Source organism: Centrocercus urophasianus, unplaced genomic scaffold (assembly GCF_019232065.1).
Source record: "Centrocercus urophasianus isolate 14NV4802_14NV808 unplaced genomic scaffold, USGS_Curo_1.0 seq_13, whole genome shotgun sequence".
In the NCBI taxonomy this organism is placed as follows: Eukaryota; Metazoa; Chordata; class Aves; order Galliformes; family Phasianidae; genus Centrocercus; species Centrocercus urophasianus.
Genome location: NW_024884475.1, coordinates 23,777,146 through 23,800,759, shown reverse-complemented (window position 1 = coordinate 23,800,759; position 23,614 = coordinate 23,777,146). Strand labels below are relative to the sequence as shown.

The 23,614-nt window shown below is 41.9% G+C and overlaps 1 protein-coding gene across 5 annotated transcripts in view; it reads left to right on the top strand.

The window, feature by feature from the left end:
- TEC (tec protein tyrosine kinase) overlaps positions 1-23,614 on the top strand; it is a 57,580-nt gene that overhangs the window by 13,437 nt on the left and 20,529 nt on the right. For 2 of the 5 annotated variants that reach the window (XM_042812122.1, XM_042812123.1), the window contains 2 exons: positions 6,838-6,999; positions 18,012-18,194. In XM_042812122.1, coding sequence (XP_042668056.1) covers positions 18,057-18,194 — 138 coding nt within the window. In that variant the 5' untranslated portion in view covers positions 6,838-6,999; positions 18,012-18,056. Of the gene's footprint in view, positions 1-1,866; positions 1,947-6,535; positions 6,555-6,837; positions 7,000-17,857; positions 17,923-18,011; positions 18,195-23,614 lie in introns of those variants that run through there. The other 3 variants (XM_042812121.1, XM_042812124.1, XM_042812125.1) reach the window with 3 other exon arrangements.

Genomic DNA, 23,614 nt, shown 5'->3' with positions numbered 1-23,614 from the left:
ATAACACAAAGCACAGTGAAATCATTGTGCCACGCATCTCACCAGGTGCCTGAGGCCATACCAAAGGAAAGGCTTGGGCAGCATGGGCTCCAATCCCCACAGCCTACAGGTGGGATGGGTGCTGTGCCACCAGCCCTCAGGGTTCCTGAACCTCTAAGAGGGTATGAAGAAAAGATGGAAGCAGCAAGCAGCACTGAGTTCTTCTGGAGCTGAAACAGGTCCAAAGCCCTGAACATCCCCTCCTTTTCTCATTCTCTCTCTGCTGCATAATGTTTGAGCATGTGAAACTTTGGGGAAATGAAATCATTTCTGGTTACAACTTGCTTCTTTTTCTGCACTGGATTTTTTTTTAATCCTAAAGCCGAAACGTTCCCCTGGGCGGAAAGTCCAGGTTCTTCCTGACTGCGAAGTTTGTATAGATGCATAAAGAAATACTGTTATTTGAAAAGGGTCTTTCTGCTTTCAGTAATTTAGATCATGATGCACTAGTGGCCATGGCAATGGACACTTCTGGAATTTATGAAGTATGGAAGGAAAACCAAATACTTCTTGCAAAATTAAAGATCGTTCCCCTGTAATTCAGCGAGCCTCAGTGCTGTGCAGGGGTTGGCATGCAGCTTACAGTGAAGCCGCCACCATTGCTCTACTTAAAAGTGTCAAAGGCATACAGATCATGAGAAATCAAGACTGTGCAGCAAAAACCCATGTGGCTGGTGCTGCCCTGCTCAGCAAGCTGTAGGAAGCCACACACAACAATGAACCATGTTTTTTTCTCAAACTGCATAACCTTTCCTCAGTGCATTTGCTAGGTGTGCATTTAAGAGTCTCCTGAAGGCTGCTCAGCACGCTCCCATCCCTCAGGACCCAACCTTTCCGTTGTTTTTCTTTAATGGCATGGAGCTGTGCCAGGGAGCGTCAGGCTGGGTGATAGGAAAAGGCCCTTCATCAGGTGGCATGGGCATGGAAGAGGCTGGAGTTCAAGGCGCTTATGGACAATGCTCTGAGATAGAGGGTTTGAATTTTGGGTGGTACTGAAGGAGGGCTGTCCAGGCGCCGGATGCAGTGCTGCAGGCCTGGAGGCGGGGCAGAGGAACGTGGGGAGAGGGCTGAGAGGCGGCTACCTGCGCGGTGGCCACACAGTGACTGCCTAGGCGTTCATCACCCCGGAGATGCCCCGTGCACCAGGGATGAAGCCCTGCGGCTCTCGGGACTCAGCAGCAGCACGGCTTTGGAGGAAAACCCCCAAGTGAAAACAAAGGCTCTGCAAGTCATTTCCTCTGTGCTGAACAGAAAGACATCTGTGCTGATGTAGCCATTACGCATAGGCACAGCAAAACAATACACTTGTTAGCAGCACAGACCCAGTTTGCTTTCCTCTGGACTCATACTTTAAAGCATTTAGAGGCTTGTTTTAGCCGAACTTTTCCAGATTTATCTCTTAACAAAGTTTTGCAGATAGTTTCTATGGATAAAGTTGTGATAATGGAAGGCAGTGAGGAAAAGGGCCTGGATGACAACTCAGCAAGAAGTCATTGCAGCCGTGGCTGGTGCCCAAAGCTTTGGGGTGGCTACGTGCAACCGCAACATCCGTCCTGGGCGCTCTGCCACGGGCATCATGCAGGACACACTGTGGAGCGGGCACCAACAGGACCAAAGCACACCGTCAGTTTTCAAGACGCGTGCCGAAAACCGGGATGGGACCTGGCAGCCTCTCTTCACAATTCACCACCTCCTCCTCGCTTGGTTTGTTTCCCCCCACGAAGCGCGCACACCACCGAGACGCCTCCGCGCTCCCCGCACCTGCGGCAGCGCCGAGCGCCTCTGCGCCTCCCCGCCGCCCTCACTACACTCCGCCCCACCCCGCCCCCCGAAGCGGAGCCGTGCATCCCGCCTTACCCCTACTACCGCCTCACGGCCCCTTCCGCGGCGGCGTTCGGGAGCCGCAGGTAAGGCACAGGCGGGGAGCGCGGTGATAAAATACAACAAGAGAAAGCTCAAACTTTTGCTGAATTGCTAGTGGGCGCGGGGAGGGATTTGAGCGCAGGTGGCCGCTGCCCGGCAGCTCGGAAGCTCCTGGCCGATGCCGTGGGGCAGCTGCAGCTCAGTGCACGGCTTCGAGCGAGCAGCGGGAGTGGCGGCGACAAATGAAGCGCTGAGCGGTAAACGCTTGGAACTACCGGCAGTAGCGACCGGAGGTCGACCGGACAGTTCGCGTGATAGAAAGTGCGGTAGTGCGGTTCCCATCTACAGCCGAGTGTTACTCGGTGTTTCCTTGTTTACGTGACGGAGTTTCTCGATGTAGCCGTGTAACTGCTCTGCCTCAGTAAGGCTCCGCGTCTCGGGCCGGGATCAGCTCAGTGTGGGTTTTCAGTGTAAGTACGGCTCCGTATGTCTTCTGTGCCCTGCGCGGCCGTCCCTCTCGTGGGAGAGCTCCTACAACTGTTGCTCAGCTGCTGCGTGGGGCAGCTAACGCGGTGGCTGCTGTGCGAGCTCCTGCTGTGTTCTATAAGCTGGAATCGGTCATTAGTGACACACTGAGCTTTTCGGCTGGATTTGGCTACAGACTTTGCTGATCTGAAGTGCCCAGTATTATTTCATCAAGAGTGCATCTCTTACAGAGATTAAATAAATAATCAGTGGTAGCAGAAGTGCCCATGTAAATGTGTCTTGGGAGTACTACTTGACTGCTTGTTTTCAGTTCAGACTACATGCTGCTACAGGTGCTCAGTCTGACTTTGGTAGAGCATGGCTCTGGGTGAGGCATCACTTCTTAATTCCTCTCCTAACTCTCCAGTGACTGAAGGATTAATTGTTACATATGGTTGGTATAGAAGTATTTCATAGAAGCATTAAGGCTGGAAAGGACCACTAAGATCACTAGGTCTATCATCTCATCCCCACCATGCCTACTAACCATGTCTGTGTGTGCCACATTGACATGTTTCTTGAACACCTCCTGGGATGGTGACTCCACCACCTCCCTGGGCAGCCCGTTCCAATGCCTCACTGCTCTTTCTGAGAATGTTTCTAACATCCAACCTGAACTTCCCCCCGTGCAACTTAAGACCATTACCTCTCATTCTCTCACTGTTACCTGGGAGAAGAAGCTGACCCCCACTTCACCTCAACCTCCTTTCATGTCTTTGTAGAGAGCAACAAGGTCTCTCCTGTGCCTTCTCTTCTCTAGACTAAACAATCCTGAAGTGAGATCATGAATTGAGATCAGACATGTTTAGGCTGTTTTGGGGTGGCAGAGTGCAGAGCCCATACAGGCAGACTCCCAGTTACCTGTGCCCTCTGCTCCATTCCAGCTCTGGTCTCTTCATGGCCTTCATGCTATCTCCCTGAAGTCCTTCCCTGTGGTCCAAAAGGTCTCTTGGGACACTGGAAGGCACTTGTTTGTTTTCTAGGGAGAAGGCAGTGTCCACGCAGGGTGCAATGGAAGGGTGGGAAGGGACTGGCATATGGGGCAGGGGTGGTGGGGAGCTGGTGTGCTGTCTCTTGCTATGTGGGGTCATGGTGGTGTTCAGTGTCCACTGGCCTGCTATAAGATCTCAGATGGCTACAATCTGTAGGGGGCTAGAGCAGGAAAGCCCATTTGTTGTCACTCTCCTCTGATAGTCTTCATACATCTCAGGTTTATTTATTGTATTTATTTCTAACCAACTTTTTTTTTTTTTTTTTTTTTAACATCAAAGCTCGAGGTGAAATACACCCATCTCTACTTCTATTGCTAAATAAAAGGGTGTTTTACATGCCCTGCTAAATTTCAGAAAGAATCCCGTGGGTGAACCAAAAAGATCTGAGTTTGCCTGCCGAAACCACTGAAAACAGAATCTGTGGTTATATTGGCCACCTGGGTACTCCCTCTTCTTTTTCCTCTCTCTTTTTTTTTAATGTGATCATCTCACAGGTGTGAGAATCAAATTCAAACATGTGGCATTTAGAGATGGCAGACACTGCCAGTTGAGCTGCCTTTTAACCCAAGTTCTCATTTGCCAGAGCTGATTTCATTATCAATTCAAAACTTATAGAAGGAGCACCTTTCTTTTCTTTTTTCCTTTTAGATATTATTTTCGAGTTTGATCTTCTAAAGGCACAGATTGTGAAGCAGCTAGAATTATGTCCTGAGTTATGCTGCATTTCAGCTCCCAGCTGTGTGCTTAGCCCTGTGAATCAACTCTGTGCTGTATCCAATAGCCTGGCTGGCTGCCTGCAATGGCTGCAAATGGAGAAAAATGAAACACAGCTGACATTGTTTTACTGGCTTTATTTCATTTTATCTTGCCCTGAAACAACATTGTATTCAGGAGTGCCGTGTTGGTGCAGTATCCTGTAATTAAGATTACAATAGCTGGGAAGTGGTTAATTTCACAGAACTGGTTGGAAGCACCAGGAAAAGTTTCCCCCTGCGCCAGCCATAGACGTAACCTGCCGTAGATTAGTTCCTTCTGTATTGTGTTAGCTAGTAAACTGAGTACACAAGATAAGGCAAAGAATGGTGTGCTTCTTATACAAATGTTTATATCTCAGATATGCAAAATATTTTCTGTTTATCAGATAATGGAATTCTGTGCTTCTTACTGTCAACGCAGGTGTCATGCCTTTAGCCTTTGTTAACCATTGACCTCTAAGATGTTTTGCTACTTCTGTATGTTTTGACATTTTTCGGTACCCGGTTATGTTTTCACTGCTGCAGTTGGAATTGTGCTTTAAAAAAGAGACAAGCTTGTGAGTGCCAAAAAGTGAGTTACTGTGGTCTGTAGTGGGCCTCCTGCAGCAATAGGATACAAAAATGCCAGTATAAAACTCAGAAGGTATGAGAAGCAGTACTTGGGTGAACAGGGCTATAGTTTGGCATGGAGAAGAAGGATTGAGGGTGTCTTCTTTCTTTTTTTTTTTTCCTTCCTATATTTCAAAAAGCATGCATGCTTCTGAAGGACATCTAACATACAGCAAAGAAGGCAGTGTGTAGATGAGGGCGGCACGTGTCTGGGTGGACACATGTGCCCTTTCTATCACAAATGGTAGAAGAGGAACTGGGGTGCAGAGCTGTGTAATGGAGCACTGCCCCGTGGCTATGATGGCTCTGGTAGCTCTCAGTCATCCCCTGCCTCAGCGCTGTGATTCAGAGTCAGGATGCAGAAATGAGAAAAATACCACGAGGCAGAACTTGGAAAAATAAATAGTCTTCTTCTAGAAATCTGTGGTGACGGGCCTTGTCATAAGGGATGCTCTGAGAGGGGTAGATGGTAGGATTTCACAATTTCTCCTGTGTGGAGGCATGATAGGTCACTGCCTTGCACCATAAAGGGCATGCGGTGTTCAAACGGGAGTGCAAAACTTGGAGGAGTAATGGAAACCTGCTGGGGAAAAAAAATAAACCCCAGTGTGCTGGGAATGCACGGAGCATGGGCCAAGTGTTTTCTTGGTGGTCCTGCTTTCCCTTATTCACTTTTCTCTTACAGGCAAGTGTATGAATGGGTGCTGCTCTGCTGTGTGTGAGGTACAACTGCATGGTACTCAAGTAGGTCACAGCAGGGTTTCCTGTCAGGAGGTTTTGCTCAACCCTGTGCCTTTTATGAGCTGTGATCTGATGAAATCATAAGAACACCTTAGATGTAGGCCTTGTTTGCACTTGAATAGGACAGAAAAAGATGGTGCATTGTTCATCCTTTTGCAGCATGATGTGGGCAGGGCACTGGCAGCCAGCATGGCCCCTTGAATTACAACGCAAAAGAAATCATTTTTCCCTGGTGAAGCAACCACATAATTCAGTATTAGATAGAAATGGTAATTGCCCCTTGCTTGTAGCTGAATGCAGTACTTGCAACTCTCTCCCTGCGCAGAGATCTTTTTGTCATCTTCTCTGCACTAGTCTAAAGTGTGAAATGACAAGAGCACTTAAAATTCTTGGTGTAGAGGCAGCTGAACTCCACCAGACCACTTTCACTTCCTCTCCTCAGCAAAAGAAGGAGAGAAAATGCATGGAATAGAGGTCAGGGGTTGAGAGAAGGACAAAGGAGATGGCTACCAATTGCTACCATGCACAGACCCAACTCAGTGTAGAGAGATGAACAGATGATGGCTGCTCCAAATGCAATGACTCCTATTTTATTTTGTTAGCCCAAGACGCCAGAGGCAGATGGTGGTGGTATGGCAGTAGAGGTTGAACTTTTCCACAGGTCTCTTAAAACTTGTAGTCTTAAATACACCTTGGGATCTTTTGAAAGCAAAATGGCTATCCAGACTCTATCCAGTAAAGATGATTAAAGGAACATTTTCAAGCATGGCAGAATGTAGCACTCAGTGTTAAAACTGATCGGTTTACAAACTTCCACTGCAACTTCTCTTCAATTTGCTTATGCATAATGTGTCAGAGGGTAGTGTTCAGTTATGTGGTCACATGCTGTGGCTCATTTAAAAACAAAATAATGGGTAAGTGGCATGATTCCTCAACTTCCTTCAGTTATTTCTCTAGATCTCTTGAACTGAAACCAACCCTGGAAGTCAGTGAGAAGCAGGCAATCCCTGTGAAAACTTAAGATCTAGCTGTAAAATGACTATCTTATCCTACTTTTACAGTCTCTTGCATTTATCCCATGTAATCTGGACATCAGTGAGTCTGGGTGGTGGAAGTATTGCTTCTAGTGTTGCCTATTCCATGGTATTTTTATGCCTTACCATTAGTGATCAGAGTGGATTAAGTGGCATATGATGTTATCACACATTAATGATAGTATCATACACTATCTCAAAGAAAGTTTAAGTAGAATACAGCTGCTTTAGATCTTAAATGTCTTGTGATGCCTGATGAGTGCTCTTGTCCCTCTTTAGCTCACAACAGCTGAAACATCCTGACATCCACGAATTTTCATCGAGGGGAGTGGGGTAATGAGCCTCTATGCTAGAGATGCTGACTGCCTCACAGGATTGAGAGCCTGAAAGAAAAGGAAGGCACAAGATGACAGCACTACCTCCAGTTGTGTTGATTTTCAGGTATGGTGAGAAATTATTTCCTTGAGATAATACTTAAAATTTAACATGGTGAGACTACAGTCCTTTAGTATTCCTTGCTTCTTGGACTGTGTTGTATGTGAAGGAATTCTTCAAGGTTGCATCCTGAGTTTTCAGGCCTGTATTTAGAGACTTTATTAGTAAAAGGCTGAAATGCAAGTGAAAGTTTCTCTGTTTTAAAAAATCTACAAATAAGGTCAGGATAGAACTCTGTTGGATCTGCCTCCAGAACTTCAGGAAAATAAGTCTCACTCTTCCAATTATCCATTCAGAAAGTACCCAGCAGTGTGGATTCTATGTAGAGAGACTGTTGTTATTTGCATGTTTTGTTTTGTTCTGTTTTTTAAATTTTCAATCCTTATCGTGTCATAGATTGTTCAAGTACAGAGCAAAGCAGAAACTGAAAGGCTTTGCTAAATTTTGAAAGAAAATGAAAGCTGCTGTAAATAAATGCAGTCCTTCAAGTCATTTGCCACCTAAGCATGCACAAAGCATGACGCTGTACAATTCTCTCTGGTAGCATGACTGTTATGATTTTGAGTGCAAATCAAATGGAAATTCGAGCACAATATGACGGATTGTTAATGAAATGAGACATGAGGGTGTGGTGTGATGGTGAGGGAGTTTTGAGTTGAGTTTCATCTGAGCTTCGCTACATGAAGTTTTTCTTGTAACCCACCCGACGGATCAGGGTCAGAAAGGAATCAGAAGGATTCAGGAAGATAAGAATCAGAAGATAAGAATGTAGACCTTACCAACATCTCTGTTTTGGTAAGCACAGCAAATATCACACGGTTTGGGAAGCTGTGAATTGACAGATGTGGGAAAAGCAGTACAACATCTCAGCTGAAGTGAAAATGATCATTGATTTGCAATCCCATCTCCTCCATTTGCTTGATGATGTATCCTGATGAAAACAATGCATGGGAAACTTGACACACAGGAACTTGCAGGCTTGCAGTATTTCCTGCCCCCTGCTTGTTGGCTTGTATTTTTCTTGTGCACAGATGATGATTTTGATGAATAACTCTAGATATATCAGCACTGCCTGTATCAGAGAAGGTTTGGGGCAAGTCAGCTATTAAATAGGTGTAAAAAAAACCTAACAGTTGCCAAGTTGCATCACTGTACTGCCTCAAGAAGATAATCAAGAATTTCAGGGGAGAAGTAGGCTTTTGTTGAGGTCAATTCATCATCTAGTTAATTTCACAATTTTGTTTTCTGCTGAAATTCCCATTACCCATGAACTATTTCTTACCATTTTAGCTTCCTCACCCCATCGTAGGTTCTTGTTTCTGTCTCTAAAACCAATTATTAATACAAGTGTGTATTTTTCATATTAGTTGCCTTATTAACAAATGTGTTGAAAGATAGTGTAGTTTCTGGTATATTTTGTTGGAAATAAACAGTTGTCATAATGAGAAATGTATGTTATGTAAATTTCTGTAATTAATAACTAACATCTTGTCACATAGCATGTGGTTACCTTGATTATGTACTTTTTCATGTTTTGTTTTGTTAAAATGCTGGTGTATGAACACTGGAACCAGTCCTGGTGCATATAGGGCCTGCCACAGCTGCACTTAGTCTCTGACAGTCTTTGATTCATTTTTGATAAGCAAACTGTGCAGTGAATGCATTAGTTTCAGCATTGGCATCTCACTGTGAAGGTGCTCTTCATAGACCATCTGCCAAAAGCATCTAAAGGATAATTAAAAATAGGATGTGATTTTACTAAACTGCTTTTATTTTTAGAGGGAGAATGGTCATTTTGTGCCGCAGTAGAGCTGCTAACAGCTACTATTACTGAGAGGACATGAACTTGGCTCATATTTAACCTACGTGTATTACTTAGGAGGGTGGATATCTGATAAGAGATTTAAAAATGATCATGATTTTTAGCAATATGGAGAGTAGTTTGCGTTCTTCCACAACCCAGAGAAAAGGAACACCACACCCCTGGAGCTGGTTCAAGGCTTCCTCATCTTGTTCTGGGAAAATTTGCTTTAAAATGAAAGACAAACAATACAGCAGCCATCATTCCTCTCTAACTCAGCTCCTACCCAGAGGTAGCACTCTTTTCTGCTAGCTGCATGCTCAAGATTTCCCCCAAATTCCTAGTGAACCAAGTACACATTCACAGTTCTTCCTGACCTCAAAACTTCCTTGTAACTCTTCCCAACCATACACTCACTTCCATGGTCATGTGTCCTTTGCTGGGAGGTAACCAGTTCAGTGCAGATGGGTCTGGATTAAATTTCCCATAAACTGTCCCTTTGCAACGAGGCTCACGCATGTTTGTGTGGCTGCCACTCTGTAGGTGCTGAAGCGCTCCGCCGGCTGTTTTGTTGCAGGTGCTAACAGTTATCATCCATTTTGGGAAGTGATACAGTTTCTGTATAACTGCATGGGGGAAAGAAAGTATATTGAGGAGCACTGCAGAAGTCATAAATGTCGTTTGGATTCTGATGAGACACTTTCATCACAGACGGAGGAAAATGTGGTGTTTGAAACGATAGAAATAATCTTAGTAGACGCACATACAGGCCTGCTGTCAATTTGGGAAGTAGTAGTTTTCCCAGTTGTGTGGAAGAAGAAAGTTCCTTTACATTTCTTATGAATAAAACAAGTACTGAAAGAGGCTGGCAGGTTGCTAGGTGAATAGGTTGCTTCCTTAGCAATAAAACAGCAAGTAGGAGTTGGTGTTTGCAGTGCATTTTAAAAACAAATGCTGTTGTGATTCAGTGGAAGATCATCCCGAATTTTAAGGAACATCTCCAAATAACTCATTCAGTTAATTGTACTGCTAGCATGCAATTGTACTGAATGTTGTGAAAGTGAATTATAAACATTTTTACTTCAGTCAGATCATTATACCTGGGTCTAGTGTGACTGCAAGCTTTAGTGACTTAAAGCTGGCCTTTGAAAGTGGAAGCAGACACAGGTTATCAAATCCAATTACATGGGATGTACCTATAGACTGCTTCTATGTACTGTTCTTGAGATATGAAGATATGTTTTTAATTCATAAACCCTTTGTCAAATGTACAGTCAATACAGTTCATGACATAGTTTGACAACTATATATCAACTGAGAAATGAGTGACTCAGGACGCTCATGCTTGGACTCATCTGTGTCTTTTCAGCAGAGTGCAAGTCAGAGAAGCTAGTGACAAGCTGGCTGGGATCAGAAGCAAGTGTAGCATAATTCACACCTGAGAGAACAATTCCAGAGTAGTGCAAATGAATGGTAGCATTGGTACTGCTTTTTCTGCAGCCAGCATCTCAGCCATCGTTTCTGTTGCTTCAGCTATGCTACACAGACATACCAGTGACACTTTCCCATGATCCATGATGGCTCTTTGATGCAGAGGACAGCTGCTTAGAAGTATTCCAGGTTTGCTGGCAAAGCCTGTGCGAGGTAGAACTCCTTCAGCTGCTGACTGAGTTTCCATGATGGTTTAAAATGACGCAGATAATGATCCAGAAAACTGGGAGGTGTTTTTTTGTGTGTTGAAATACTGTAGTCTGATATTGTTCCTAGCTATGGAATTAATAGTTTAAGGGCCAGAGGAGGGATGGTGCCATGTGTGTCTCATTTATGCCTTTCTCTGCTGTAAAAGGTGTATCAGTTCAGTGGTGCAAAACAGGACTGTAATTGTGTTGAACTTAATGCAAACTTGTATTGGTGTCAGTCACATGGTATGTACGCTGGGTAAGCAGAGAGAATTTACTTTGTACTCAGAGAAAGGGTAGTTTAGTTCATTACTGTATTGGTGTAGTGGAAATGCTAACTCAGGGCCTGAAACAGTGATTGAGCACCTGGTAGGAAGGCAGGGCCAACTCAAGGAGCGCAGGTGCACACAATATACCTGAGTGACCAGAAGAGGTGCAGCCAGGATCCACTCCTTCCCATACCTCATTTAAGGGTTGGCAGTGGAAGCAAGGGTATTTTGCTGGAGATCCCTGCCTAATGGAAGCCTCCTGAGGGTAAGCAGGTTCTTTACGCTGTGTCCATGGCTGCTGTGTTGAGCATATTCTCACTTTCTGCAGCCTAGGATTTTTGCTATCACTACAGTGCTTTCCATCTTATTGTAGCATTACAGTTGGAAAGAAAAGTTACTTTAGAAATATTAGACATTCATTGTAGAGAAAACAAGGCACCATTTGTATGAATTATTGTATTTTAGTTAGAACATGTCAAATGAGTGTCTTGACCACTAAAATAAATTGAGCTATTTGTGCTATAATATGCCAACTGCTCACCTGAGATTGTGTGATGTTAGGAAAATCAAACTCAAATTATGAGGGAGTTGAATTAATATTTCTCCTTTAGTGAAACTAAAAAGGTCAGAACTGCCTGAGGCACTGTTGATGTCAGTCTTGTTTGTTTGCTTTTCCCAGTTTTGCGTACAGTTGCAATTCACCTGCTACTTAATGGTGAGCTTTAGAGTCCGTGAACAGAAGAATTAAGTTAAACTTCTGAGCAGAACGTTTAGTTTTTAATCCCTCTTAATCTCCAGCTTCCTGTAAAAGGAAGAAAAGCTTTTCCACCAGCATCACCCATTTCCATTGCCAATCTCACCTCTGCCTGTGTTTTAATAAGTGGGTGTTGCTGTTCCTCCTCCCTCCTTATCAGGAGGGGTGTTTAGGGGGAGGGCTGAGGCAGTGATTCTACTTTGCCAAATGTCTGCTCAGCTCTGTGGAGCCATTGAGAACACTGTAGGGGACACAGCTGTGTACAAGTGAAATTAATGCTCTGCTCTCTCTCAGCTTCATCTCTGCTAAGCCAATGCCATGCAGGTTTGGGGGTAGTTCTTCCATTTTCTTCTTTAACTTGCTCTGCAGATGCTTGCCAGAATGAAGAGGACTGTTTCTTTTACATAAAAACATACGAGCTATACTATACATAAAAACATACAAGCAGGGCCAGGATACCACCTACCTCCTATCAGTTCCAACCCTGACTTTACCCTTTTGTTCATGTGTTCCCACTTCCAGTTACATTTGCACAAGGAAGCTGGACTCCTGTTCTTTACCAGATTTTCAGGCTGCACCCATGAAGAGGCAAATCCTTGTAGTCTCTGCCTCACCTGGCCAGCTGCAGCCCAGCTGATGCATCCTGAAGCACCACGATACAATCAAATTCACGAGTCAAATGTAGAATAGTTAAAAACGTGCTAATTTTCTCACATGTGCTTCCTCTGACTGTTGCAGGAGGTCTGGTCAGAAGGCCCAACTGGATACTACTTTGTCTTGTTAAAGTTTGATCTGTGTGCTAAGGCAAATGCACAAACTATAGCAAAGCCTGAGTTAATTAACCTTGCTGACAGGATATTTTAGTTTGTGTCAGACTACTTCTGGTAAGAAGACCAGACCAGACATGGCTTCTGGTAAGCCCAAAACCACAGCCTCTCAGTAGAGGCCAGTTCTGCCTACAGAAGACTTGAGATTGAGTTTCTTCTGCGGGAGGCACTGTGCCATTGCGATGTGTTGCCTAGAAGCTTGCCATTGTCTACAGCAAAAATGACATGGTAATTTTGGATGCTGGGTTAGAATTTATAATAGTAGCTAGTGTGAAAAGCAACAGTATTTATGGAAGTGATAGCAGCCATAAACTGCTAGATATGCTAACTGCTAGAATGAACAGGGGTGATGCAAAGCCACATTATGTTTGTGGTTACAGAATTATTTTCTCAAGCCTAAAAAATCAGACTGACAGATATTTGAGATTCTCTTACTGCTAAAGATTTACTTTGTGTATGTTTTAAATTTTCCATGAATATAATGATTTTAACCACCTTCTGTCTATGTATATACATATAAAGACCCCTTTGTCCAATTACAAAAGCCATCACATTTTCATGTCTTACTACTATTACTTTGAGATGAAAAGAGGATGGATGAAAGTAGAGGTTAAACTTTATATTGCTGGTGGTGAAAAGCAGCAAAAACTTTTCACAAACATTGAGAGTGGCAAAGAGGCAGGCTTACAGATATTGCAGGCTTACAGATGTTGCAGCCTTACCATCATCACTTGGCATGCAATAAAAAAGGCGGGGGATTAGGTTCATATTCAAAGAGATTTGAAACACTAACTCTTGGGCAGTGGGTTTTGCTTTTCCTCAATTCGGAAATGAAGCTGATTTTTACCAGTCTTTAATGAAATTGTAAGACATCCTTATAAAATCCTTTGGCTAATAAACAGGGTAAGTTTCTGTTTGGGAATGGAATATAATGCAAGAGCTAATCTCTTGTTTAATAGCCAGTGCTGTTTCTTGAGGCCGTGACACACTCAAAGGTTTTTATCTTTGAAAAGGACAGGTGGCTGAGAGAGCTTGAGGTCTGTAGGATGAGAAAGCTGCTTGGATTTTGCTACTTTAGCAAATGTTTCATGATCTTTTTTTTTCTTCCTTTTTTTCCTCCATCCCAAACAAAATTTCAGCTTTATTTTCTTCCAGCTAAGAACTTTACAAATGCTAAAGTCTTTTTGATCTGAATAAACTGCGGGCAAAAAATTTACAGGTATTGTAGGGCACTCGTGCAGAAAAAATAGGAAGAACTACAACTAGTTACCTACAGAGGAATAAGTGAAAATTCATCAGTCCAACCTTCATGTGGTATCTGGTAGTGCTGCTAATTCGAAATTAGTAGATAATCAAAATAATTCTTAAAAAAGAAAACATTTTCTACATGGATAATAAAGTAGTTTTGTTTCATAAAGCATCACCTCCTACTAATACTTTGTAAGGGAATTGATGAAGGTATTTATAAATCTGTGAAAGGGTAACATAGTCATTGTAGTGTGCTCCTTACAGGGGGGCATGATCAAAGGGTTTGGAGATATGTATACCTTGTTCTCCTGAACCTAAAAGGAAATAATTCCTTTTTCCCATGCTTTTCAGTGCTCTTTGGATTTGCCCTCTCTTTTTGTGCTGGTTGATAGCCAGCAGTGAATTGGTGCTCCAGTTTGCTGCGCTGAAGCTTCTCTCCTCATTGCCAGCACACCCTATCCAAGAGGGACCAGCACGTTTTCAGTGTTTGCTTACCAACCCAGCTACCTAAGTTATAATGCTAAAAAAAACCAAACATTTTTAGTTTATAAAATGTTGTAATCCTGTTTCTAAGGAATTTTGGAAAACCTGTGCAGATTAAAATGAAATTCTCCCAGTGCATATGTGAGTAGCTTGCAGTTGAAAAAAGGGTATTTTGCAACATTGTGTGCTTAACTTAGAGATTGTCAAGTCAAAGGGTTGTCGCTGAGTTACCCCTTAGCCTGTTTAATTCTTTACCTAAACGTGGTGCATGAAAATAGGAATTTTCTTTCCACACGGCCTGATTGCATTTAGAACTAGCCCACTGGTACTTTGACTGACTTTCAAGTAAAGATTAGGGTTTTACAGACATTTAGGTATAATTTTCAAATTTGTTTGAAAACTGCTGCCCAGAATTACATTTCTGTCAGTTAAAAAATAGTTTGCACATGTTAGAGCCACGTGGCTTCTCAGTTTTGCCTTAAGAGGGAAAAAAAACCCAACCAACCAACCAGTTTCTCCTCTTCTCCTCCCTTCCCTCCCCCCCCCCAAAAAAAAAGCTCGTAAAAAAAACAACACAGTTGATGAAGAGTTGCAGATTTGCATCAAAATTCCGAAGTACCATCTGTGTACTTAAAATTGACATCTTTATATTTTCTAAACTGAATTGGTGAATATCACAGTGTTCTAATTAATGTGCTGGAGCAGGTGATATGTTTTTGATGTTAAATAAAGAGGCCTGAAATTGCTGACAACTTGAACTGATGCACCCAAAGTGTGAAAAAAGCATATGTGCAGGATACATAAAACCTAAGCCAGAAAGCTGAGGGTGTCCGTTTGTCAGAGAGGTTATCTGTCATGACTGGCAGTCCATCCAGTTAGCATTGAGACTTTGCATGGGAAAACCCGAATTATCAGGTAAATCACTAAGGAGGGAGGAAACTCAGAAAACAGAGCTCTGACTTGGCTTGATTTTTTTAGATGCAGACAAATGTTTTCTTGGTGTTTGTTTTATGACTGTTGTACTAAGTGTGTTTATAGAATGCCTTTGCTCCTCTAAACAAGTCTGACTCTGATAAAAGGATTTGTGTTGTGAAAAGCAGCAGTTAATTAACACCTCTGGGCTGGAGGAGCTCTAGCCAGATTGTGATGCACTTCTTCCTTTCTAAGTGGAGCTTCTGTTGGGACTTGCATCCATTTATGTGCTCACTGATGGACTTGCAATGGTAAATTGTTTCAATAAAAGAATACAGGCCAAGAGAGAAACTCCCAAGGGAGTGGGAACAAGTAGTTCCCAACTACAGGAGCAATGTTGCAACTGCTCTGTTTACCTAATCACTTAATGCTTGTTTTCCTAGAGAAACAAGGGAGAGGTGGCATGCATAAGCAACTCTAGCTACAAGGAAAAGCCAGGCTTGATTTTGACCATTATTATTTAACGGATTTATCTTAGAAGCTTTTAAAATTTGTTCTGAGAAAAGTATAAGCTGACTTCACGGCCTTACATCTGAATGCATCCAAATGTGAAGATTGACCAGTGCAAACTGATGCCCTGAAGCTGGGAATGTATTTCTTTTTTATTTTTCCCTAAAAATTTTTGAACACCTGTAATTCTTTCTTATTTCTGTCATGATCTGTAGTACTTGTAAATTAGATTGTATTTGTTATCATGTAACTCAAGTTGGCAGGGAGATGGGCAAACCCTAGGCAGGAAGTATTATGAAAATTTTAGATGGGTGGCAGCACGAAACTCCCACAGCTGTTTGGAACAAGATAAGAATGTGTCATACGATAGCTTCATGGACTTGGGAATAGTTTGGAAACAATTGAATGTTTGGGAATAAAAGCGTGGAAAAATCATTCTGAAACTGCTGAAGAAAAGAAATGATGTAGATGTTTCACAAGAGGTAAGAGTGATTGTTACAGCTTCTTCTCTGAGAAGTTTGTAGAAGTTGTAGGTGAAAGTTCTGTTATCCTGAGCCTCACTTATGGAAACAGAAATGTGGCTAGAAACACTGATGTGAAAAAGCAGGTCTTGTGACCAGGTGCAGATTCAAAGGCTGATTTTCTGACCTGGGAAACTGGTTCTAATCTGTGGAGATCTCTGCAGCAGCAATAACTCAATGTAGATAAATACCTGTAGCAACAGGTGCAAGCAAAGTGCAGACGTTGACCAATTATATTTTATTTTTTTAACCTGATACTCTTTCAAAAGAATTTTTTTGTTTGTTTCTTGTGTAATGTGAATATCACTGAAGAGGGCTGACTGGGAGATAAAATATTTTAACGTTATCAATATTGAGATCTGAAATCAGAATTAGTATCAAATTATTCTTGTATCTGTGCTAGACTTCTGATAGCACAATTTCTAAGACAGTTTTTTTGTTGTAAGTGCCAACAGAGAGTTTGTACTATGGAGAACACTCTAGTTGTTTTGGGAGAGAAAGCTTATGATGAACCCTTGTAGTCCAGTGTGTGTTAAGGTGGTCTGAAAGCTAATACTAACCTTTAATTCTTTGAACAGTGTTTGCATTTTCAGTAATATCCTTCTTAATTACCTTTAAGATTGTGAATTTATATTCAGAAGGATAATAAACAGAATGTGGCAGCTTGGATAATTAAATAGTGCACTCAAGATGATTACTAATTCAAAAATTCATCTTCCTTTCAATAATGCAGTGTGACAGATGGCCAGTGAGTTTATGTGCATCGATGTATCAGAGGAAGAGGGAAAACAAAAAGATTGTTCGTCGTAATTATTTTGTCCAATTTGGTTACCTTTACTTAAGCATCCTATCCTGTAAAGTGTAAACTGGAGACTAATCCTTCAACATTTGCAAGATATATGCCTTAAAAAAAAAAAAAAAAAAGGTACTTTTTAATGCAGTGAACAAGAAAATAAATCCAGATGTGTGAAATGGTCAGAGTGTGGAATGTAATAAATTAGTCAGCTAAGACAGTGAGTGAAATGTGGTAACACAGACTGAAAGGCAAAGGGCATCACTGCATGTATTGTCAAAACAAATAATGAAAGGTTTGGGAACAAAGCAAAAGGAGAGGTACTGAAGTGATTGTGTTTACATCTAACTTTATTTAAACACTTCTTCTGTAGGATAATACTGCGAGGTGACCTGCAGCTTTTCAAGCTTTTCTGTATGATACTGTGAAATGTACTGTGTAACTGAGATCTTGATAGTCAGCCTGAAATCTTTGGAAGTAGAAGGTGGAAGGCATGTATTCAGCATTTGCTGAGACTTAAGCTTCTTTAATTCTTTGCTTCCAAACTGACATCTTCTAAACCACTGTTTGTGAAAGAAAACTTTCACTGATGTAATAGACAACAATTTTCAAAATGTCTTTTACTGTTGCATGTTCAATTTTTTCAGAGCAAACTTATTTTTGCAGAAGGCATTAAGGCCCACATGTATATGTGTGGGCCTTAATGATTAAAATCTGGTTGCCCGAAAATATCTCACGGGCACCCGGCTCATGCAGAGTCTCCCAGTAGAATGGGAAGGATGGCACTGAGTTCCTGAGCTTCGAGAGTCTTGTTTCATAGGGAATTTTTCAGAAAATTATTCTCTTAAAATGCTTGAAGTCTGGTTGGTACTATGGTGAGGAAGAATAGTCAGATGTGGTCACATTATTCTCTCTGGGATAGGATCATAGCATATCCTGAGCTGGAAGGGCCCATAAGGATAATCAAGTCCAGCCCACCTAGAGCAAGATAGGCTGCAATGTACTTTATTTCAGCCCAGCCAGATACAGCTTTTGGCAATACCTGAACTTTCTTGTGTAATCATTAACTTCTGTGAACTTCCGTGTGGTTCAGATGGACTCCAGCTGTCTGTATTTTCAGTTAATTTTGTTTGTAAGTAGAAGTTCTTTTCACTACAGAAATCTGCAGAGCTGTGATCCTTCAAAGACAGAGTAATGACTTTGTTTCTCTCGTCTTCACAGGAACTGATATTCAATGGCTAGCAACAGAGGCGACAAGTGGCTGAAATGAATATGACTGCTATTCTCCAAGAGATCTTGATTAAAAGGTCACAACAGAAGAAGAGGACTTCTCCTTTAAACTACAAAGAGAGGCTTTTTGTACTTACAAATTCTATGTTAACATATTATGAAGGTCGAGCAGAGGTAGGAGATACAGATTTATATGACAGGCTGCCTTTGTTTGTTCTTTTGTTTGCTTTTATCTTTTTCCCTGTAGGGTATCATACAGTCAGGGAATGGATAAGGTGGATGGCAGTGAACATAAACCACTGATTCTTATTCCTCTTATTTATAATGTATATTTCCTGAAATGCAGATTATGTATCTGGTAGTGTAAACTAATTCCTAATTGGGGCAGTAGTACATGGCCAGGATGCCAATAACAAAGTAAAAGATGGTTGCTAAGAGCTGTTTTCTTTCTCTCTTATCTTTAATGGTTTTATTTCTGGATCTTTCTGATGGAAGGGTCTTGGCATAATTTTACTGCTGGCATTTGTCACTCGCTGTTAATAATTATTTCCCAAGTGATTACAGCATCAGTCTTTCTGAATATGGCATGTTGGATATTGTGCTAGAAAGGCTTCTGTAAGAAATTTACATTTTCCCTACTAATGGGACATCCTTTAGTTTTTCAGTTGATTCTCACATAGGATTTTCTGTATGGTATGTTCTCACTGAAGAGTTTGTTGTAACTTTGCTGTTGACCTTCTTTGGCTTCTATCCATGTGTAAACTTCTTTTACATGAGTTTTGGAAGATTTTTCAAATAGACTTCCTTACACTGCTATGGAAAAAGCCTTGATTGTTTTTCTGCTCCAAATTGGGCTGGCCAGCCCCAACTTGTATGTGGCAGTGAGACTGTGAACTTCCTTCCACATCTGTAAAGTAACTGGCTTCCAAATTCTAACAGGAGCATGAACATGTGGTAGGCACTACAGACCAAGTTCACTAGGGATGGGCTCAATTAGGATGGATCCTGCAGCCTAGCGATTGAAGTAAAGCTGGAAGCAATTTCTTTGGCAGCACTAACAACCCATCTCTATGTAAATTTAATGTAAATTCAGTTACGTGACAAGTCAACAGTGTACACTAGGCAAATCCTCAGACCAGCATTTTTCAGAGGAGATCTGGATTCAGTTTCATCAGGATCATCTGTCTCTGAAGTATCCCATCACGCAGTTAGTGCTGAGGGCTCACACTTTCCATGTAACAGAGCCTGCCTTCCAGATTTGTCATGGTGAAGACAGCAATTAAAATGGCTGCAATATCTAGAAGAGCTTTTGCTACACACGGGATAGCTGTACAATGAATAAAATGTAATGGAGATGTCTCTACATCTCTTCTGATAGATGACTTACCTCTGGTGAAGAAGTCTGTTTAAGTGTGGTTCTCTGCTAGAGCCAGGGCTCACCACAGAATTGAGCTTTCTTACTGGAGGACCACAGCAGACTCTTGTAGCCTGTTACATCTCACCCAAACATACCACAGAAAGTGGTTTTTGTTGGTCCTTTACTCTGCCATTTTTCTGCACGTAGCTTGTGTGCGCTCAAGGATTAAAAACAAGAAACAGATTTCTGTATTTTTTTTGTATTTTTCACTGACTGCTGCAATAAAATATGCATTTATTTGAGAATACAACCAATCTTCCTTTCCCTTTCCTTCAAAGAAACCGTAGGAGAAAGCTAAGAAGCCCTCTGGAACATGTCTTGCATGCTTTTTTGTGTGTGTGTATGTATGAGCCTACATTCAGTCCAGGCAGAACTGTTACAAACAGGTTTTTCAGGTTTAGTTGTTATCTTTCAAGAAGTCACCACTTCCAGCTTTATACCACCTTTAAACTGCAGGTTTGCTTGCAGTGAGATGGAGTAGGACATCGTGCCCTCAGTTGTGGGGACAGTAGCTTCTTGAAATGTTCCAGTTTGAGGTCGGGCTGTTGGTATAAAACTACATACTACACCTACACAGCCCAGCTGTGGAAAGAGACAAATCAATTTCCTCCCTGTCCTCACCTTGCAGCACCCTCACCCTACTTGAGTTGGCCCTGGCATTTCTTGGGCTCTGCGATGCTCTGAAGTCATTTTTCATCAGCAGAAGGATGCTTGGTGTGTTTTTGTTTTTGCCAGGTGAGCGTTATGCTGGGTTAGGAAGCTGCATTAGCTCCATGTAGGATCTGATGTGCCAGAGACAATGTCAGGTGGCGGAGGAGGACAGAATGCTCCAGCTGTTGGCATCAACAAGTTGTCAGACTGGCTTAGCCACAGCATACAGCTTTACAACCCATGCCTCCAATCCGTTTTTGTCTTCAATGTGCCTCCCACGTTAGGTTCTTTTAAACATTAATCAGCGCTCTGTTTTACAGAGTGTGTCTGAAAATAATGAGTTCTGATTGTAGAGGAGCATGCAGTATCTCATGTCAGCAGTACTTGGGCTGTTTGAGAACTTACTGCATGACTAAGATCTCTGTCATGCAGCAGTAGTTATTCCTTTGTGTCACTGAGCAACTGAAATGGAAAAGGTTGAGGGTTTTATTCACCTATTTTAAGCCAATGTTGGTAGTTGTAAATCTGTATTAACAGTAAGACAGCTGTGTATTTTGGCTGAAGCAGTTTATGTGAAATGAAAAAAGTAATTGGAAATGAAAGTTGTGGTTCCTCTGAATAGTTGGATGTTTATTGCTGAAATGAAATGTGACTTACTGTTTGAACATAAAGGTATGGCAGAAGATAAAGGGTATGTACAGACTAGTCTCTTTTCAGGGCTGACAGTGGACTTACCTTACCAGTCTGACCTATTGGTCCTTTACAGAAATTCAGACTGTTAAGGTAAGTAAGGAAACCGAGGCCAAGAGAACTTCACAGCATCATTTTAGTCACATTGCTGCAGTGGGAGCAGTCAGTCCAGGGTGCTGAGCTCTGCTCCTCCAGGCAAGGATGTGATTCCCAGCATGGTCTCTGATAACTTTTTCAGTTTTGACTTCTACTGGGTACCTGGCAGAGAGTGTTCAGGAAGAACCCAGGGTTTATGTTCGTGTAAATAATCATGTCACTTATATTATTTATTATTAACGTTTTTTCTTAATTTATTTTATTAAGATTCAATGTTATTAACCAGATAAGTCAATACTCAAAGTGTGGGCAACCTGGGATTGTAAACGGAGAAACAGAAGAGGAGACTTGATATATCTGGTGGCAGAAGTGGAACGTTTATGACAACAAAAAGCAGTCAACCACAGAAAAACGTTGTTCATGTAAATACTTCTGGGAGATCTCATTGACACCCCCCTCTCCCAACCCCCCCCATTCTCTGCATCCAGTGGTAGGAGTTCACTTGCTCTTTGGCAACAAACTGCACAATGTATAAGTACTGTTCTCTATTTTTCTTTGTTATGTATTTTCTTTGTTATGTATTGCAAAGTGCTGTATGTCTACTTGGAGCATTAAGTGATTATCTCACAAGCATGACTGCTAGCAACAGGGTAATTGTTTTAGAACTAGTTCATAACCTGTTTAAAACTTAGCTTTTCATGCACTTTAAAGCAACCCAGGCACTCTGTCATTTTTGCACGGTGGTGCAATGTAGCTATATTGAATTTGGAACTGCACTACAGTCTTTAGAGGGAGAAATGGAGCTTCTTTGTCTAGATGTACTGTTGGAACATGAGTCATAGCAGCAGCATATGGGTTATCAAATCAATAAAGCATAGCTACAGAATCAGTGAAGAATATTTGCTTTAAGGCCGTTTAAAAAGATGGATGTTGAAAAGCTTGAGAATAAATATACATGAGGAACAGATTTGCCTGAAATGTCGCAGAGATGAATTTTTAATATGTTGCCAGAAGACAGAAGTATTGTTTTCAAGCTAGAGGTGGTTTCTGGTTTTGGCTTTTAGGCCAAAATGGTGAAGTGAAAATGTTGGGGAAACACCATTATTGCAGTATAAAATTGTGCTAAAGTAATGGCAAGGATAGAAAAGGCAGCATTAATGTTGTCTGTTTCATGAAGTCTGCAAGGGTTAATTGGCAGCCCTTGGGGAGAGCATTTTCTGCCCTTTTCTCTTAGCATTGCAAAAGTGGCTAATGAGATCTGAATGAGATTGATTTCATTCGTGGTGAAGTCAAAAATTAATCACAGTAAGAAATAACTGAAATGGCCTCTAAGCAGAGAGTACTGATCATGACGTATAAAAATAAGGAGATGTACTGCTGAGTGTTACTGACTGTAGGGTAAACAGTTTTATAAGATTTAAGATATGTACGGTGTTCTCATACATGCATTGTAGACTTACCAAACTAGTTTTATAAATAGATTTTTTCAGACAGTGGTAGTGACATCTGTTAAGAAGTGCATGGCTCTGAGTACAGTTGAACATTTTCTGTCAAGTCTGGCCTCCTTCTTGTGTATTCAACTTCAAATGCACTGGTTCTTGTTTTTGGAAATGTTGTGCATTTGTTCTCCCCACTGGCTGTCTGGAAAATCAAGACTTGGTTCTTATCTAGAAGCCTACCTTATCATAAAAATAGGAAATACTGCTGTAAATATCAGCTGCACGGTTTTAATTGAAAATAATACTCACTTTACAGCTCCACTGGTGGACAGTGCAAGGACAGGCCAGGTACTCCTCCATGGAGTGATCATTAGCTGCTGTCAGAACAGCATATTTTTTTCCTCTTGGGCTAGCCAACAGGGCAGACCACACAGAAAGAGCAATTCAAGCTGCTCTAACCCTCAGAATGGTCCACAAGTCCAACAGCTTATGCTGTTTCTACTTGTGTGGCAATAAGCTGTACTACTGTGAATTCTTTCTCAGCACATGGTCAGAAGATGCATCTGAGCTGGACGATGTTATGGCAGTCAAGTCAGCTTATTTCTGTGTTACAGGACAGCTGTGATAGCAGGTGGTGTGTACTTTGCACAGGTTTTAGCCAGGTTGTGCTGATGAAGCAGCTCGCTTGAACTAAAAGCACCACTGCACCTGAGATTTGCACTATAGATAGCATTTTGGTTGAAGGAAATTCTTTGAGGTGAGGACAAGATGATAACGTAGGTGTTGAACAACTTCTTGCCATTAGAGCAGTTGAAAGAATCTGGCTTGTGCAAGCGAGCTGTCCTGCCAGCTTGCTGATTTGAAAAATTTCCCATTGATGTTGCTCATGGGTGCAGTGCTTCCACAGAGCTGACACAGATCCAGCTGTAGCTTCATCAGGTAACAATGTGCTGATTGCTAGTATCTTTGTACCTGTGGGAGCTGTGGAGTGTTTCCATTCGCTGTGGTGTTTTTTCCCCTCTCAGTCTCCTTTGCAGTGGTAGTCTTTAGCTTGGCAGTGTGCTGGTCTATGTGGTTTATTTGCTCCCTCCCACACACAAGCTCTCGTTAACCTCTCAAGCCCACACTGACTTGCACTGACCTTCAGTGAAGCTTATGAGCATGAGCTTAGGCATGCAGAATTGCTTTAAACCTTAACATATTCAGTGTTCACTCACTTTTGGTGTTTGGGATTGCAGTTTGCAGTAATAGGATGTTCAAATCAACGTTTGCATTTTCAAAAGAGGTAGACCAAATTCTGA